Below are 18754 nucleotides of genomic sequence, written 5' to 3' on the forward strand. Positions count from 1 at the left end.
TAATTTTTTAAAAAATTGGCTTGCTCCTTTATTTGTTCAGAAGAGTGCCCCCTCCCACCCCCACGCCCACCTCCACTGCAGTCAAACTGGGCACATGCAATCTGGGAACAATGGCTGGCCGTGGGACCCTCTGCCGCTGGGCCTGGGGAATCAGTTTCTAGGCAGAAGCTGAGGGTCCAAGGCGTGGCCACGGCTCAGGCATGCAGTGAAGGGGACTGGCACAGCGGACGCATCTGGGACTCCCAGGACCACATTGCACCTGGGGACACTGAGGGGGTGGCCCGCGCCCCGCTGGCCCAGGACCAGACCTTGGGGCTGCAGGAGTGTCTGCAGGCGGGCTAGGAGCCCGCCAGATGCTGGTGGAAGTACAGGCCGAAGAGGCTGGAGAGCAGTTGGCAGGTGGCGATCCACCAGATGAGGAAGGCGAGGACGCCGCGGAGGAAGAGTGGCGTGAGCAGGCTGCCCAGGACCCCGGCGATCAGGGCCACGGTCTGCCGGGCCTCGTCCTCCTCGGGGCCGACCGGGCCATCGAGGGCTGAGGACGGGGTGGGGGACAGCGGGGGGACGGGACCCAGGCCCCAGGAGTAGCCGCCTGCGAGAGAAACAGGGTGGAGGGAGGGATGGGTGGAGGCGCAGGCGGAGTTGGCCTCCAGGACCCCCACCCATGCTGACACTCACCCGCCCCGCCCCAGGCTCTGCCTCCTTCCACCACCTCGGCTACCCGAGGCTCTGCCCGCACCTCATCTTCCGGCCCCACCCCAGGCTCCGCCTCTGACCTCGCCCCATCTCAGGGCCCTCCAGCCTCCGCCCCGCCCCCTCTATAGCCAGGCCCCGCCCCCGCCTCGCTCAATCGCCGGCCCTCCCCTCCCCTCCCCCACCCAACTACAACTCCAGCCCCTCGCTCCAGGCTCAGCCCCGCCCCGCTCCAACTCCAGACCCCGCCCCCGCCGTCGCCCAGGCGGGTTCTCACCCAGCGTCTTGAGCAGCAGCGTGCAGTTGAGTGTGAGGATGAGAGGAGTCAGGTACTGCAGGCTCACAACTGTCACGTAGCAGTACACCCGCACCACCTAGTGGACAGGTAGCAGTGGCTGCAGCAGGGGACCTTCGGGCTCCGGGTAACCCCACGCCTGAGGGACAGGGAACCCCGCCCTGAGGCCCAGGTTCCCTCCCCGCCCGCGCCGGTACCCGCCGTTGGATCTCTCGGGCCTCGATGCGGCCGGCCTCCCGCCGCAGCTGCTCCACTCGAGCCTTGGCCAGGCACAGGTAGGCCTGCAGGTGGGGCCGGGTCACCGCCAGCCGCAGCAGGCACAGTGCCACCAGCATCCAGAGACGCAGCGAGTCGAAGGCCGAGTCGGACAGCCTGCGCCGAGAGGGGCGAGGGGGCTAGTGAGGCTGCCCTCTGCCCCAGGATCCTCCCCCAGGACGCACTCCTCCCTTAGTCTCAGAGTCTGGAGTAGCCAGAGGGGGCCCCAGCTGCCCTGCCTCCCACTTCCATACGCACAGAGAAGAGGACGTGCTCCCAAAGGGAGCCTGGTGCAGGAAGTCCCGCGCCATGGGCTTGGTCCAGAGCCACAGGACAAACAGGGGGGACAGGAAGCTGGTGTGCAGAAGGAACCTGGGGGCAAGGGCGCAGAGCGGGTAGGCTTGGGCACCCACCATCCCCACCGGCCCCTTCCCTAGGCGCCCTAACGCTCCATCCACCCGGTCCCCCACGTAACTGCAGCATGGGCCGGTCTTCCGACATGGTCAGTGCATCATGGTGGGTCTGGGCCAGCCGCAGGCCTGGGAAGGTGAGGAAGGCACCCAGCATGGAGCCCACTGCTGCCAGCCCCACGCGGATGGCCAGCTTGACCAAAGGAAGACTGGGAAAAAGAGAAGGGTCAGGGCCCCGCGGCAGGTCAGCACCCTGCCTGCAGGTCGCAGCATGCCGCTGTTCCCCCTCCCTTCCCAGGACTCACGCCCAGTCCCAGCCCTGTGTCTTCAGAAGTGGCTCCAAGTTCTGGGTCATACTGGCCAGGCCTGGGGAAGACAAAGAGAGGGTGGTGTCCAAAATAGACCCCTGGGGCCTCAGAGCCTACTCTGCCCCCCTCCCAGACATCCTTTTGTTTTCCAGGTAGGAACACACTAGTGGCAGCCAGGCCCTGTGACAAGCATGAGGACAATTTTGTTCTCCAGTTATGTGAAGCTCAGGAGAATGTGCTAGACAGACACCCTTGACTGGACCGAGGGACATGGGGGCGGAGGGCACTGAGTCTGAGCTTCCCCGAGGCTGGAGGGTCATGAAGGGCTCCACAGGAGGAAATCAAAGTCCTGGAAAGATTTCTCAGTTCAGGCCCCCACATTTTCCATGGAGTAAAAGCAAATAATGTGAGCTCACAACCAAAATCACCAAACACACAAGACAATAAATTACCATAAAGGTGAGTCAGGAGAAAAAAAACAAAGGACAAATTTAGACCCCAAGGCTTCTGTGTGAAATGCCTGAGGAAAATAAAAGTTGGAATTGCAGAACAGGTGACATGAGACTACCTCAGAGGACCAGGTGGATTTGCAAAGGAATCAGTTAAGCTCTTCCAAAAGGAAAATATAATTATTGAAGTGATAAGTTGTTAAACAGCATCTTAGAAGGAGCCAAAGGAGGAAATGATGAATTGGATCTGAAGAAATCACTCAGATTCCGACTAAGAAAGACAGGAAGGTGGGAAATGTGATGGAAGATTAAGAGATGAGGACAGAATAGGAAGTTCAATATAAGTCAAGTCTGAACCCCAAAGGGAGAGAAGAGAGAGAATGAAGGAGAAGAGATATTGAAAGGTAATTATTGAGAAGTCTGCAGAATGGATGATACATACAAAGTATATAAAACCAGATAAATACAAAGAAATCCATACCTAGACACACTGTGGCAAAACTGCAGAACACCAAAAACAAAGAGCTCACAAAGCAGTCAGAAGTTATGACAGATCACCTAAAAGGAAGGACAATTAAGCTGGCAGCCACTGTCAACAGCACAAAAGAAAAGGAACAAATAGAAAGTGAAAATGTAAGATGGTAGAGACAAGGCCAAATATGTCAGAAAACACAATAAATGTAAGTGGATTAAATTTTGAAGTTAAATGATACAGACTATCAGACTTGATGGAAAATATCCAGATAAGGGAATTCCCTGGCAGTCCAGTGGTTAGGACTCTGAGCTTTCACTGCTGAGGGCACAGGTTCAATCCCTGGTCACGGAGCCAAGATCCCACAAGCCATGCAGCACGGCCAAATTAAAAAATAAAGAAAGAAAATAAAGAAAGAAAATATCTATATCTATATATTTATTATTATTATTTTTTAAAGTAGACATACCTCAACATGAGGTCACTGGAAGGTTGAAAGTAAAGGGATGTCAAAAAGATATAACAAATACTAATCAAAAGAAAGGTAGTATTGTATATTTGAAAGTTGCTAAGCAAGTAGATCTTAAAAGTTCTCATCACAAGAAAAGAAAATTGTAACTGTGCAGTGATGGATGTTAACTAGACTTATTGTGGTGCTCATTTTGCAGTATACACAAATATTGAATCATTATGTTGTACACCTGAAACTAATATAATATGTCAAGTATATATCAATTTAAAAAGAAAAGAAGGGCTTCCCTGGTGGCGCAGTGGTTGAGAGTCCGCCTGCTGATGCAGGGGACACGGGTTCATGCCGCGGTCCGGGAAGATCCCACATGCCGCGGAGCGGCTGGGCCCGTGAGCCATGGCCGCTGAGCCTGCGCGTCCAGAGCCTGTGCTCCACAACGGGAGAGGCCACAACAGTGAGAGGACCAAGTACCGCAAAAAAAAAAAAAAAAGAAAAGAAAAGAAGGAAGAAGGAAATAAGGAAGGGAGGGAGGAAGAAAGGAAGGAAGAAAGCTGGAAAGGCTGTATTAATACCAGACAAACTAGACTAAGATGGAAGTATTATTAGAATCAAAATGGGTCCATACATCATGAAAAAAATGGCTGATTTGCCAGGAAGACGTAGCAATTTTAAACTTGTAAACACCTCGTCAATTAGCCTCAAAATACGTAAAGAAAACACTAACAGCAATAACCCAGAGGCTTAAACCCCAGGCCCCAGACTGCAGCAAAAACCCCAGGCCCCAGACTGCACATACCTGGCTCCAGGCCCAGCTCAAGGGTCTCCTCCGGCACCACCTGCACCAACATGGCCAGGAGGAGGAAGAGGAAGGCGAAGGTGAGGCAGACTGAGCGCTCGCCCCCCTCCTCTGCACTGAAGTACAGCCGGGTCACGGTCAGGAACACCTTGCTGGGGGCAGGGCTAAGGAGGCCTCCAGTGCCTGTAGTGACCCCTCCCCCATCCACCACCCCCAACCAGTGACCCCCCAACTCCAGAGCACTAACATGGAAGTTCAGGCTTAGAGTCCTGGGGAGCAGAGGAGTGAGCTGCCGGGCAAGCCCAGGACACAAGGCTTACTGCTGTTCAGGCCTGTGTCATCAGCGAGCAGGAGGTCCTGAGCCAGGCCTCCAGCTTGGCCTCATCACACTGCCTGTGGTCAGTTAGAAATGGCCAACTCTGTCTCTGTCTGTCTGTCTGTCTGTCAGGAGGTCAAGTCTCCCTGACTCACTCAGCCGCCTGGCTGAATTCACAGCTCCTCAGTTTCCCGTTCCTCTGACAGGCTAATAGAGACACCAGTCTCTATCTCCAATCTGCCCTGCTTTGCAAGCCTATTCCACAAGGACATTGTCTCCGACTTGGGTCCTCAAAGTCACAGTTTTGCCTCTGCTCTCTATGCAGCTTCCTAAAAAAACGACGGAAGGGACGTCTCTTTGCCAGCCCCTGCATCTGTTCTGGACTACTGAGTTGCTTTGACCCAGAGAATGGACAGGGGTTGGGTGGACCGACTTCAGGCAAAGCCTCAGGAGGCCTGCAGGGCCCCCTTTTCCTTCCTGGCCGCTGTGGTGAGGAAGCTTGCTCTAGACCGCTGAAAGGCAAGCCCACTTGGAGCGGATATGAGGCAACCCAGCTGAGCCCCGGCCCAGGCAAACATAAAATAGTGACTGCTTTACACCACTGAGTTTCTGGGGCGACAAGGAGCCTGGGGTCCAGCTTCCACAGGCCTCCACCTTCCCCACCTGGGGAGCTAAGAGGAAGGATACATAGAGAAGGCGATGGTGAGCAGGCACCAGAACACAGCGATGTTGGTCTCCTTGGCTGGGCCCAGCACATAGTAGTAGGCCTCTGTGAAGAGGTACACGCCACCCGAGTACACCGCGAAGTCCACAAACCACTGGTACTCCAGGAAGAAGCGCAGGACTGCGGGGAGGATGCAACTGAGTCCCCAGCTTAGCCCGCCCAAGATGCTCCCCCCACCAACCCCACCAGGGTGTGAGCCAAGGGCCAGGGGAGCTGGGGACCCAGCTGTTACCGAGGGCATCAACGGCTGTGAGGGGACAGGTCTCTAGCTGGAAAGGGGTGTCACGGGGCACGGATAACGGCTTCTCCTCACTATAGCCATTGGCCCACCTGGGAGGAGGGGGGAATGTGTCAGAACAGCATCCTCCATCCTCCCCTCCCCTGGCAGTCCACCCCACCCCAGCCTGGGAGGCTCTACCATGTCACCCTCAGAGCACAGGAGGCCTAGGAGGTACCTTCTCCCCCAGCCTGGATGTCCTCTGAATGCCAGGGTGGTGGCCACCACCCACCCAGAGGGCTGGCCCAGAGCAAACTTCCAATAAGCATTAGACGCCAACTGGAGGCAACCAGTGAATGACAGTGACCATCTCCTCAGCCTGGGGTGTCCCCAATTCTCCTGTGCCCAGAGCAGTGCCTGGAAGTGGGCAGGTAAGGCCCTGTGCCCTCATGGCCTCCCCTGGAAGGGAGCCACTTACCTAAGACTGGGGGTTCACTCACCGCTCCTTCCTGCCTCTGGGCCTCTGCTTCCCCGCCAGGGCCCGAAGCTCTTCCTCGGAAGGGTGCTTGTATCGGAAGAGACTAAGGGCAGAGACAGGCAGTCAGGAAAGGAACTGCCATGTGAATTGCCCTAGAGAGTTCACAATTTCCACCAGATTCTCAGAAAGGGTCCGAAACCCAAACCGGGACAAAAAGAGTTTCAGGAAACAGATCTACAGCTAGAGTAGGGATGAAGGAGAGCAGGAGTGGGGGAAGCAGCTGCTTGTCTGAGTATTTAGATGGTCTCAGCGATGTGTACAATCTGTCAAAATTGATCCAACTGTGTACTTCAAATATTTGCAGATTATCGTACGTCAATTACATCTCAACAAAGTTGTTTGTTTGTTTTAAACAAAACAAAACAAAACAAAAAAAACCTCACCTTTCAGGGCTTGAGGCGGGGCTAGGAGAAAAACCAGGGAGGGCGGGGCCTTAGGGGCTCCGCCCACCGCCCGGGGAGGGGGTGTGGCTCACCTGCCATTGCAGAGCAGCCAGCGCGCGAAGGAGCAGTGAGGCGCAAGCCTATGCATGAGGGTGGCGGTGAGCAACGTCACCACCAGCTGCACTCCAAGGACAGCCTGCGGGGAGGAAACATGAAGGGCAGTGCCAGCCAGAGGATCACAAGCTCACGCTTCGGAAGCCCGGCTATTTATAGAGACTCTGGGGCCAGGTTGTGGAGGCAGGGCCACCCTGGCTCAAGCTGCTTCTTGGGGAAAGGTCCTGGGGTGGGCTCAGACCCAACCCTGGGAGCCCCAGCAAAACGCACGTCCCTCCCCACCACCTGGCTGGGGTGTGGGGCGGCGGAGAGCACGTGCTGGAGCAGACACTGGGGCCCGCTTTCCTCCTTGTGCTAAGGATTTAAGGATTTAAATCTCCCCAAGCCTCAGTTTTCCTCATCTGGAAATGGGGTGCTTCCTATTTTGTTTCGTGTACTCTCACGACCACCTTCTGGACCTACAACGAGCCGGGCACACCCAGTGGAAGCGCTCTTCTCCCACGGTCCCACGGATGCAGTTTTTGTAACTGTGTCTCAGGTGAGCTTGTAGTTTCAACGTTCACCCAGGTGGCTCTGTCCCCCAAGTCTTTCCCATCTTAAATTATCCCTGATAATTGAAGTCACCCTCTCTCCCTCTCCCTCCCTTTGTAATCAGCCAAGGAGGAAAGCGATCTATTTCTGGCCCACTACCTGTTTCAGGATAAAGACTTACACGTTTGAGTGGGATGACTTTTTTTAATTAGGAATTTTCTTACCAAGTTCTACTAACAAACTTTTAAACAACAATTCATAACACATTTTCATATACTTATTTTAAAACATTTTAGAAAAAATGTTTTTGGTAATCAGTCTGAAGCTGGGTTTTCCTGCTTCAATGCAGTAAATACCAATTTGCTTTCGTAATTATGTAAAATTAAGTGCTCAGGAGGGCTGTCTGCTAGTATTATGGTATTAACAACTAAAATGAAATAAAGATTACATTAATATTAAAACTAATTGTTAAAATTATCCTTTAATCAGGCAAAAATAAGCTAAATTTAATAGGGAAAGCTCTAATGTGATGGCTAGCACTGTAATTCAGAATGACTGCTGAGAAATCCATCATTAAAATAAAAGACTAATAGGATATTTTCTTTATGCTGTGACTTGTAAACTGAGGCCAGGAACGTTTTTTCAGTAATGAGGTGGGGCGTCATCTTTCTGGTCTCACTGCTCACCCTCCCCCCACCCAAGTGCAGACTGGCTAGCAGGCATTAATGACCCAGAGCACAGTTGGGCCCCTCAAAGCGGCCCCGCCCTTCCTCCCAGGACCCCTCCTCCACTCCTCCCCGGAAACCCAGCACCTCCCAGCAGCTGCTCCCCAGTCTCCCTGGCTCTCCAGACACCTCTCCCTTGTGACCCATCATCCCCTGGCAGAACCTCTCTGCCGAGCTCCAGACCATGCCTCCTCCAGGCCCTTCCCTGGAGGCCCCAGCACCCACCCATCACTCCCATGGACACTGCTCTCGGCTCCTCCAGGCAGCCCAGGCCCTTCCCAGTCTCATAGTAAACGTCCAACTCTGCTCCTCAGCCCACAAGGCCAGGCAGACCCAGCTCAGGACCAACCCGCCTCACTGCCTGGCTCTCTCCCCCGGCGTCCTCTGCGCCCAACCATTCGGGTCTCAGAGACCCTCCCAGACCCCCGGGCTCTCCATCGCTGACCCCATTACCCTTGGACACCTCCCAGGGAGGAGACCCATAGTTCAAACTGCGATCCCAGCACTTGGAGAGGAAGGACGTTAGAAAGGAAGGAGAGGGAGAGAGAGGAAGGGAGAAGAAGAGGGAGGAAGGATGAAGAAGGAAGAGAAGGGAAGGAGGGAAGACATGCATCCCTCCACCTAAGGCTCCCGAGGTCTGTCCAGGGATGTTTCTCACCGCCCACCCCCAGCAGCCTCCAGTCTTAGGGTCCACGCTCTGCAGATCTCCAAAGATCTCTGAAGCATCCCATCAGCCCATGTCCCTCCTCTGCTCAAAGCTCTTCCCTGGATCTGTGATCCCAGAATCCTGCTAAGTAACATCAATGCGACTTTCCTCCATCCCGTTTCCGAGAGCCCCTCCCCTCACCTCCCACAACATCCCGCACCCTGGAACGACATCCACTTTATCAGCCCCTTCCATCAATGCTCTTACTTCAGACCCACCTCCAGCGCCCCTCCTCGGGGTCACCCCCCACCCCAGGCAAGTTCAGGCCGCCTTCCTGGCCCCTCCATCCTGTCTCTCCCTCTGTCCAGTCCTAGGGGCTGGGGGATCTCCGCCCTCGCCCAGCACCAGCCTGACCCACAGGGGCCAGGCTAAGCTTGAAGAATAAACTCAATGGGTTGGACCCAGAACTACGTGAGACCTGAGGGTTCCAACTGTGCTGTCTCCAATTCTGGGACCCTCCCCCGCCCTGAGCCCACCCAGATCCCCTCCGCATGGCCCCCTCCTCTCAGGATTCTCCCTGGTCCTTCGGCACACCCCACACCCGTAGGGAGCCCCGATGGACCCTGTCGGCGTGGCCCCCACGCTCCCGCAGGACACCATCCCCAGAGTGGGCCCCGGGGGACCCCAGATCTCCCTCACGGGGCTCCGAAGGTGTTCAGATCCCCAGTACCCTCCACGGGACGACACCCTCAGCAGGACCCCAGGCCCCTAGAGGGCCCCCCAGAGACTTGTCAGAAGCCCAGAACACTCAAGGCCTTCCAGTTCCCTTGCACAGCCTCCGACCCCCTCATAGGTCCCGCAGTGAGACCCTGACCCCAAACAGGGAAACACGGCCCTCAGCGCGATCCCAAATCCCTCAGAGACCTCAGTGCCCACAAAGGGATCCCGGTCCCCTCGGTGTCTCCCTGGACCCCCCTCGGCGGAACCCCTAGCCCCTCAGGGCCCCCCATGCTAAGAGTCGCCGGCTTACCATGTTGCCTGCTGGAGCGCTGTGCCGGGACCCATGGGCCTGGAGCTCGGAGCCCCGCTCGGAACTCGACCAATCAAAACCAGACTTTGGTCTGACAAGCAGCCCACCTAACCAATCGTCAGGCTTGGAGCCGGGGGGCAAATCAGGAGGACAAGGAGTCTCTCGCATTGCATGCCGGAAGTTGTAGTTCAAAGTTGCTCAACGAGCTCCTACCGGGGTCTCTGGGACCCCAGGGTGACCGGGGTCTCTGAGACTCAGTCTCCTCACCTGCACGTATTTCGCACGTTTGAGTGGAATACACTTATTCAACCAATCACTGTCTCCCGCTGGGGATTTCTGAGCGTGGAACTCCCTTGATCAAGAATATTTGGTGGTGGCTTCCCTGGTGGTGCAGTGGTTGAGAGTCCGCCTGCCGATGCGGGGAACACAGGTTCGTGCCCCGGTCCGGGAGGATCCCACATGCCGCGGAGCGGCTGGGCCCGTGGGCCATGGCCGCTGAGCCTGTGCGTCCGGAGCCTGTGCTCCACAACGGGAGAGGCCACAACAGTGAGAGGCCCGTGTACCACAAAAAAAAAAAAAAAAGAAGAATATTTTGTGGGGGCTTCCCTCGTGACGCACTGGTTAAGAATCTGCCTGCATACATGGGTTCGAGGCCTGGTCCAGGAAGATCCCGCAAGCGGCAGAGCAACTGAGCCCGAGTGCCACAGCTATTGAGCCTACGCTCTAGAGTCCCCGAGCCACAGCTACTGAAGCCCGCGGGCCTAGAGCCCGTGGTCCACGAGAGAAGACACCACAATGAGAAGCCCGCGCACTGCAACAAAGAGTGGTTCCCGCTCGCCACAACTAGAGAAAGCCCATGCGCAGCAAGGAAGACCCAAGGCAGCCAAAAATAAATAAATAAAAAATAAATTAAAAAAGAACATTCGGTGGCCCTCAATGACTAGATTCCAGTTGCTCAGACTGAATTCAGACCCCTCTGCCTGACTTCAATCTGCCACCAACACTATTGTACGCGCTATAATACAGCTAGCCACAGGCCACGCTTTCTTATATCTCCAGGCCTCTGTAAATGCCATCTTCCATCTTGGGGTGCCTCCTTCCTCCCCCGCTCCCCCCTTTTTTTTCACCTGGCAAAAGCCTTATTTATCTCTATCAGCCAGAACCCTGGTTGCAAGCCAAAAAAAAAAAAAAAAAGTCCAACTTAAATGGGCTCCAGCAAAAAAGGGAAAAATTTAGCTAACGTAACAGAAAACTCCAAAAGCATTGTCAGCTGCAGGCGTGGCTAGATCAAGGACTAAATGTCAACCTCAGGAATCTGATGTTTTCTGTTTCAAGGCTTAGAGGAAAGGGCTTCGAGCCCAAGTTTTTCAGCTCTGTTTCTGTGGATAAGTGTGTTTGCCTGAGTGTGGACGTATTACGTGGGTGTGACTGTCTGAGGGTCTTTATGAGGCCTGTGAGTGGATCATGTTTAGTTGTTTTTTGTTTTGTTTTGTTTTATTTTTCGGTACGCGGGCCTCTCACTGTTGTGGCCTCTCCCGTTGCAGAGCACAGGCTCCGGACGTGCAGGCTCAGCGGCCATGGCTCACAGGCCCAGCCGCTCTGCGGCATGTGGGGTCTTCCCGGACCGGGGCACGAACCCGTGTCCCCTGCATCGGCAGGCGGACGCTTAACCACTGCGCCACCGGGGAAGCCCAGTTGTGTTTTTTTTTAAGGAATAACAATTTTTAATATTGGTTCATTAATTGTCACAAGTGTACCATATTAATGCAAGGTGTTAATAATATGGGAAACTGGGTGTGGGGTATATGGGAACTCTCTGTACTATGTTCACAGTTTTTCTGTAAATCTAAAATTGTTCTAAATTAAACAGTTTATTTAAACAAAAGCCTAGATTGTGTATATTTTTCTCCAGCGTTATTGAGATACAGTTGGCATATAGCATTGTGTAAGTTTAAAAGTGATGATGTGCTACACACATATTACAAAATGATTACCACCATAGGATTGGTTACCACCTCCATCACCTAATTATCTTTTCTTTGTGTGTGGTGAGAACATTTAATACTACTGTCTTAGCAACTTTCAAGTACAACAAGGAAAATGAAAGCAGGGGACTTCACAGTGAATAAATTGTATTTTGGGGACTATGTCTCATTACTGCTGTCATCTTTGATCATTTATCTGACAGACATCCCCATGGTAAATTTACTAGTTTTCCCTTTGTAATGAATAGGTATCTTGTGGACAGGTACTTCTTGACCAAATATCTTGTTTCTCATCATACCATAAACCTCTAATTTTAGCATCTATTGATGATTTTTTTAAAATTTTTATTTATTTTTGGCTGTGTTGGGTCTTCGTTACTGCACGCAGATTTTCTCTAGTTGTGGCTTGCGGGGTCTAGAGCGCAGGCTCAGTAGTTGTGGCACACAGGCTTAGTTGCTTCGCGGCATGTGGGATCTTCCCGGACCAGGGCTCGAACCCATGTCCTCTGCAATGGTAGGCGGATTCTTAACCACTGCACCACCAGGGAAGCCCATTGATTATTCTTTTTTTTTTTTTTTTTTTCAGTACGCAGGCCTCTCACTGTTGTGGCCTCTCCCGTTGCGGAGCGCAGGCTCCGGACGTGCAGGCTCAGCGGCCATGGCTCACGGGCCTAGCCGCTCCGCGGCATGTGGGATCTTCCCAGACCCGGGCATGAACCCGTGTCCCCTGCATTGGAAGGCGGACTCTCAACCACTGCGCCACCAGGGATGCCCCCATTGATGATTCTTGATTGCAAAAATTATTCCTGTGTGTTTGCTTAATGATAATTTTCCACTTTTAAAAAAATTTTATTTTAATATTTTTTATACAGCAGATTCTTTTTTTTTTTTTTTTGCGGTACGCGGGCATCTCACTGTTGTGGCCTCTCCCGTTGCGGAGCACAGGCTCCGGACGCGCAGGCTCAGCGGCCATGGCTCACGGGCCCAGCCGCTCCGCGGCATGTGGGATCTTCCCGGACTGGGGCATGAACCCGCGTGCCCTACATCGGCAGGCGGACTCTCAACCACTGCGCCACCAGGGAAGCCCAGCAGATTCTTATTAGTTATCTATCTTATACATATTAGTGTATATATGTCAATCCCAATCTCCCAATTCATCCCACCACCACCACCGTCCCACCCCCCCGCTTTCCCCCCTTGGTGTCCATACGTTTGCTCTCTACATCTGTGTCTCTATTTCTGCCTTGCAAACTGGTTCATCTGTACCATTTTTCTAGATTCCACATATATGCGTTAATATACGATATTTGTTTTTCTCTTTCTGACTTACTTCACTCTGTATGACAGTCTCTAGGTCCATCCATATCTCTACAAGTGACCCAATTTCGTTCCTTTTTATGGCTGAGTAATATTCCACTGTATATATGTACCACATCTTCTTTATCCATTCATCTGTTGATGGGCATTTAGGTTGCTTCCATAACCTAGCTATTGGAAATAGTGCTGCAATGAACCATTGGGGTGCATGTGTCCTTTTGCATTATGGTTTTATCTGGGTATATGCCCAGTAGTGGGATTGCTGGGTCATATGGTAATTCTATTTTTAGTTTTTTAAGGAACCTCCATGCTGTTCTCCACAGTGGCTGTAACAATTTACATTTCCACCAACAGTGCAAGAGGGTTCCCTTTTCTCCACACCCTCTCCAGCATTTGTTGTTTGTAGATTTTCTGATGATGCCCATTCTAACTGGTGTGAGGTGATACCTCACTGTAGTTTTTTTTTTTTCTCATTGTAGTTTTGATTTTCATTTCTCTAATAATCTGTGATGCTGAGCAGCTTTCATGTGCCTCTTGGCCATCTGTATGTCTTCTTTGGAGAAATGTCTATTTAGGTCTTTTGCCCATTTTTTGGGTTGTTTGTTTTTTTAATATTGAGCTGCATGAACTGTTTATATATTTTGGAGATTAATCCTTTGTCTGTTGATTCATTTGCAAATATTTTCTCCTATTCTGAGGGTTGTCTTTTCATCTTGTTTATAGTTTCCTTTGCTGTGCAAAAGTTTTTAAGTTTCATTAGGTCCCATTTATTTTTGTTTTTATTTCCATTACTCTAAGAGGTGGGTCAAAAAAGATCTTGCTGTGATTTATGTCAAAGAGTGTTCTTCCGGGGGCTTCCCTGGTGGCGCAGTGGTTGAGAGTCTGCCTGCTAATGCAGGGGACGCGGGTTCGAGCCCTGGCCTGGGAGGATCCCATATGCCGCGGAGCGACTGGGCCCGTGAGCCACAACTACTGAGCCTGCGTGTCTGGAGCCTGTGCTCCTCAACAAGAGAGGCCGCTGTAGTGAGAGGCCCGCGCACCGCGATGAGGAGTGGCCCCCGCCTGCCACAACTGGAGAAAGCCTTCGCGCAGAAATTAAGACCCAACACAGCAAAAATAAATTAATTAATTAATAAACTCCTACCCCCAACATCTAAAAAAAAAAACTATTAAAAAAAACAACTGTATTTATAAAAAAAAAAAAAAGTGTTCTTCCGGGTTTCCCTGGTGACGCAGTGGTTGAGAGTCCGCCTGCCGATGCAGGGGACACGGGTTCGTGCCCCAGTCCGGGAAGATCCCACATGCCGCGGAGCGGCTGGGCCCATGAGCCATGGCCGCTGAGCCTGCGTGTCTGGAGCCTGTGCTCTGCAACGGGAGTGGCCACAACAGTGAGAGGCCCGCGTACCGCAAAAAAAAAAAAAAAAAAAAAGAGTGTTCTTCCTATGTTTTCCTCTAAGAGTTTTATGGTGTCTGGTCTTACATTCAGGTCTTTAATCCATTTTGAGTTTTTTTTTGTGTATGGTGTTAGGGAGTGTTCTAATTTCATTCTTTTACATGTAGCTGTCCAGTTTTCCCAGCACCACTTATTGAAGGGACTGTCTTTTCTCCATTGTATATCCTTGCCTTCTTTGTCATAGATTAGTTGACCACAGGTGCGTGGGTTTGTCTCTGGGCTTTCTATCCTGTTCCATTGACCTATATTTCTGTTTTTGTGCCAGTACCATATTGTCTTGATTACTGTAGCTTTGTAGTATAGTCTGAAGTCAGGGAGTCTGATTCCTCCAGCTCCATTTTTTTCCCTCAAGATTGTTTTGGCTGGATTGTGTATAGTTGATTGCCTTGTCTCTGTGGGTGTTTTTGTCTTTGTATATGAGCCCATGTGGATGTCTGTTTGCAGGGGATTAACTATTTGTGACTTTGGTCCTCTGGACTCAGACCATTGGCTTGAGAGAGTGTGGGTGGCAGTGGCAGTGAGGGTCACTGGGATTTCCCAGGACCTACATGGGTGTCATGAGACACCCCTCAGAGCTACAGCATCCAGGTGGGATCCAGCGAAGCTGGGGAGGGTGTCAGAGAAGGTGGACCAAGAAAAAAAGGGGGACATTTGTTGCAGACCTATTGCTCATCAAGCTGGGGGGCTGACTCGAGTGCTTTCTCCAGCAGGTCAGGGTGCTGGGACAATTGTCCCCATTAAACTGATAAAGATACTGAGACTCTGAGAGGCCCGAATCTAATTCACACCCTGACTTCGTCTATGGGCATAAGGTTTATGAGTCCAGGCATCACAGCACCCCCATGTGGTGAGCCACAGCCAGCTCACACACATCCTGGCCCCAGGAGCTCTGCATCTTCCCTCTGCAGCCTCCCCATTGCAGAAGAGGCAGCGCCATCTTCCAGGTGCTTATCCCCAAACTCTGAAGTTGGCGTTGAACTCTCTCTCTTGCTCCATACCTGACCTGTTAGCCCCTCCTGATGGCTTCACCTTCCATGTGTAACCATTGTCCCAACCAGCCTCCTTCCCTTCACAGTCTCCGCCCAATCCAGCCTCCATCATCTCCCACCTGCAGTCCCCTCCTCCCTGGTCTCCTGTGGCTTCCATTCCCCGCTTCCCATCCACCCCCCGCTGTCTGTTTTCCCCTGAGCAGCCTGAGGGCACCTGTTGCTACTTAAGCCAGACCGTGTCCCTCCTCCGCTCACAATCATCCATGGCTCCCACCTCACGCAGAACAAATGCCAAAGTCTTCTCTTGGCCCATGTACTCCATCACTCGTTGTTTGCTCAGCATCTCGGTTCTACATTGACTGTTCTTCACTTCCTATTCTACATTTCATGTGCTATGTTGTCTGTTCTCCATTGGACATTCTTCCTCGTCTATTCTCCATTGGGTGAACCCACACTCTGTCCTACACTGGGTATTCCATTTTCCCTGATCCTCACTGGACACTCCCTATGTTTGTTTATGCTAATGTCCCACAATCTCTGTCTACACTGAGGTCCACACTCTCATTCTACACTGTTTCATTCTATGGTGCTCTCTAAAATGCATCTCTATGGTGCTCTCAAAAATGCATCTCTCAGATCTCTGACTTCCATCATCATGTTCGTACCCAGGCCATACTTCCCATGGTGCTTCCAACCGGTGACCGAGCCCCTGAGAGACTTGGAACCCATCTGATAGTGACATTGGCCCTGGCCAACATCACCATGGTGTCCTTAGAAAGACTAGCAGTAGGACACTTCCACACAACCCTCCTTGCTTCCTCCTCCACACAGCCAGCAGGGGCAGAGCTAGGGTCTGGACCCAGAGGCCTTTCCAGAACCTAGTAGCATGTCCACTGTCCCCTTATGGCCCAGAGCACCTCAAGCTGTACATGTATAGTCACACACACATGACATGTGACACAGCCCTTTTTGGTTCCCCAGTCTCATAGACTAAAAACATGGGGCAGACTCCCTGGAAGCCAAGATATATTTTATTTACTTATTCTTATTTCCACTTTATTTTAAAATTTTGAGCTGGGAGTTCAGAATCCAAAGGGCACTACTGGGCGCCACCTAACGGCAGATGGTGAAAGTGCAGCCTCCCAGGGATGAGGACACAGAGCCACACCAAACGGCCCTGGGGCTCCCCAGTGTTTGAATGCAACATTTTTTTTTTTTTTTTTTTTTTTTTTTTTTTTTTTTTTTGGTACGCGGGCCTCTCACTGTTGTGGCCTCTCCCGCTGCGGAGCACAGGCTCCGGACGCGCAGGCTCAGCGGCCATGGCTCACAGGCCTAGCCACTCCGTGACATGTGGGATCTTCCCGGACTGGGGCACGAACCCGTGTCCCCTGCATCGGCAGGCGGACTCTCAACCACTGCGCCACTGGGGAAGGCCCTCTCCCCAGCGTTTGAAAGCAGCCCACATTTTTATGAACTCCACACTCGGCACTTACCCTGTGGGCACTGACTTCAGAGACTGGCCCACCTTATCCACAATGTGGGTAAGATCCAGAGGCTGAAAAAGGGGCCCTTTCTGGATATGCCTCAGTTTCCCCCAGAGGACCTGCTGCCTTGGCCTCTCTCCTCCTTCCAAGTCCCTGGTCCTGCGTCTGGTTGTATGGGGAGCTGTGACTGCGACACTGCGGGGCGCCACCAGCTTGGCGGTTCATCCACCCCATGTGTATGGCCAGGGTCCTTGTGACCTGAGGAAGGGGATCCCCAGAAGGGTAACCCAGTTGGGAGAAAGTTGCACCTGCGTGGTGACCATGGTGCATGTGGCAATGGTGCTGCTGGGGTGGCAGGGGCTGTGTGTTCAGCTGGATCCCCAGAGGCTACTGTCATAGGCTGGGGTGGAGACAATGCCTCACCCCTCCTCTGAGGGTGGGAAGGGACAGAAGGGAGCAGGTGGGGAGGATTTAGAACCTGAATCTGAGTTGGGTGAGAGAGCTCTCCAGCCTAACTTAAACACTCCACAGAGGCCTTGAGTTCATCCTACAGACTCTGCATTCTCCGCAAGTTTCCCTGTGTTGTAAGAGGGGGCTGCGAGTTGCCCATGAAACCCTTTACCCCACATCCGAGCCATCTGCAGGTCCTGGTAGCTCTACCTCCAAATACACCCTGGAGTGTCCCTCCACCGTCCCTCGGTCTCTTGCCTCTTTTGTTCCTGGACCCCACCTCCACCTCACGCCACAGAAGCCCCAGGGAGGAAGGCTTTCACCAACCTTGATCGTGCCATGTTTCTCCCCTGGAAACTAGGGCTCCAAAGCCCCAACTTCACAGGGGATGAAGGTGTCAAGGACCAGGAAGATTGGAGAACAAAGTCCAGGCTGGATCTTGCATAGGAATGGTGCTATATATATGGCTGCTCAAGCAAGTGCGCTCACGTCACAAAAAATGGTCAGGCACTGTATACATTTTCCCCTCTCTCCCTACCCGTCAAAGGAGTCCACCGAAAGTCTTGGCTGGGAAGGGGGACTATAGGAGAAAGGGAGGTGACTTTTTTCGAAGGCTGCACACATTTTTGCCTCTGTATCCACATCCAGGTCTGTGTGCGCTAATGGTGGAATGCAAGGCATTGAATTTTACTGAAAAAGTCCTCTGTGGAGGGCTGGGGTGACAGGGGACAAGGGTCTTGAAATTACAGCCAAGCTGGACCAATCAGCTTTGGATCTTCATAGAATGATGGTGGGGTAGGGGCATACAAATCTTATAAACACTGATACCAACACCGTGTGTTTTTCACATTCTCATCCAGATCGGTGATCTCCACTAAGCAGACCCTTTGAGAATTGTCAGAGCCATTTCTCAGCTTGGGGCAGTGAGAGGGCTTCCTGCAGGAGCGGTCAGGGAGCTAGGCCTTGGAGGGTAGGAAGCAGTCTAAAAAGGAGGCCAGTTGAGGGTTGCAGGAGGTGGCCCAGGAGGAAGGACCAGCATGGCCCTAGCTTGGAACAGCAAGTATTTCTAAGGGCCTCAGGGCAGGAGACAGAGTGGGTGAGAGCAGCTGAGGAGCTCAGGAAGGTCAAGGGACAGATCTGAGTGTTATAAAGATCCCACTGAGACCACCTGGGGGGTGGTTGGAGGGGAGGAACAAATGGAGCTCCCTCTGGCTCCCTCCTGGACCCCCAAGTCTGCCCTCACACAGGACAGGACGAAATGGAGGGAGTTTGCACCACCCCAAAGTGGGTGGGTAAACGCCTGGCTCCCTCCTCCCTCCGGTGGAAATCGTTGGGTCAAGAGATCAAGGCATATGCCCATTTAAAAGATGAAGAGTGTAGCGGCCGCTCCAGCGCTCCCATAGCCCAACATTCACGGTTCCCCACTGCCTCTTGCTGCAAGCGATTGCAACCCAGCCTGAGCCCTCGACCCAACACCCTCAGGAGCTGGAGCGCAAATAGCCCAGCCCATCACCACTGGGGCGGAACCACTCTAGGTGCCCACTCTGTGTGGTGCCCTAGGGCCCCCAGCGGGCTGAGCACGGCGTCACCTGCTCGTTGGCGCCCCCTCCAGGGCTCCTCCCCTTACGTCCCCGTCCCCCCCAACTCCGATCCCGCTTCTCCCCCCCACCCCCCTTCCCAAGCAGCACTGGAGTCCTCCTCTCAG

General features: G+C 52.8%; 1 protein-coding gene across 4 annotated transcripts; it reads right to left on the minus strand.

Moving 5' to 3' along the window:
* TMEM161A (transmembrane protein 161A) lies at positions 1-9554 on the minus strand. 4 transcript variants are annotated; one of them, XM_033854031.2, is made up of 12 exons: positions 9372-9554; positions 6418-6521; positions 5905-5985; positions 5420-5517; positions 5151-5307; positions 4148-4299; positions 1959-2019; positions 1719-1862; positions 1502-1615; positions 1186-1360; positions 971-1067; positions 205-592 (listed from the first exon to the last, which is right to left on the minus strand). In XM_033854031.2, exons 1-12 carry the CDS (start codon positions 9537-9539, stop codon positions 339-341), a joined length of 1605 nt encoding a protein of 534 aa, XP_033709922.1. In that variant the 5' UTR covers positions 9540-9554; the 3' UTR covers positions 205-338. The 4 variants fall into 4 exon arrangements, with proteins under 4 accessions (XP_033709921.1, XP_073659231.1, XP_033709922.1 ...); XM_033854030.2 differs by having other exon boundaries at positions 1-592; positions 1502-1862; XM_033854033.2 differs by lacking the exon at positions 1502-1615.
* Positions 9555-18754: the final 9200 nt, after the last annotated feature.

This window comes from Tursiops truncatus, chromosome 3 (genome assembly GCF_011762595.2).
Source record: "Tursiops truncatus isolate mTurTru1 chromosome 3, mTurTru1.mat.Y, whole genome shotgun sequence".
Lineage (NCBI taxonomy): Eukaryota > Metazoa > Chordata > Mammalia > Artiodactyla > Delphinidae > Tursiops > Tursiops truncatus.

What these genes read in the sequence shown, in the direction of transcription:
- TMEM161A (XM_033854030.2), bottom strand. Translation starts at nt 9,539, where the DNA reads ATGCGAGAGACTCCTTGTCCTCCTGATTTGCCCCCCGGCTCCAAGCCT. An exon ending in CTCACCATCGCCTTCTCTAT is followed by an intron (nt 4,300 to 5,150) that starts GTATCCTTCCTC and finishes CCCTGCCCCCAG; the next exon opens with CAAGGTGTTCCTGACCGTGA. An exon ending in GCTGCTGCTCAAGACGCTGG is followed by an intron (nt 593 to 970) that starts GTGAGAACCCGC and finishes TTTCTCTCGCAG; the next exon opens with GCGGCTACTCCTGGGGCCTG.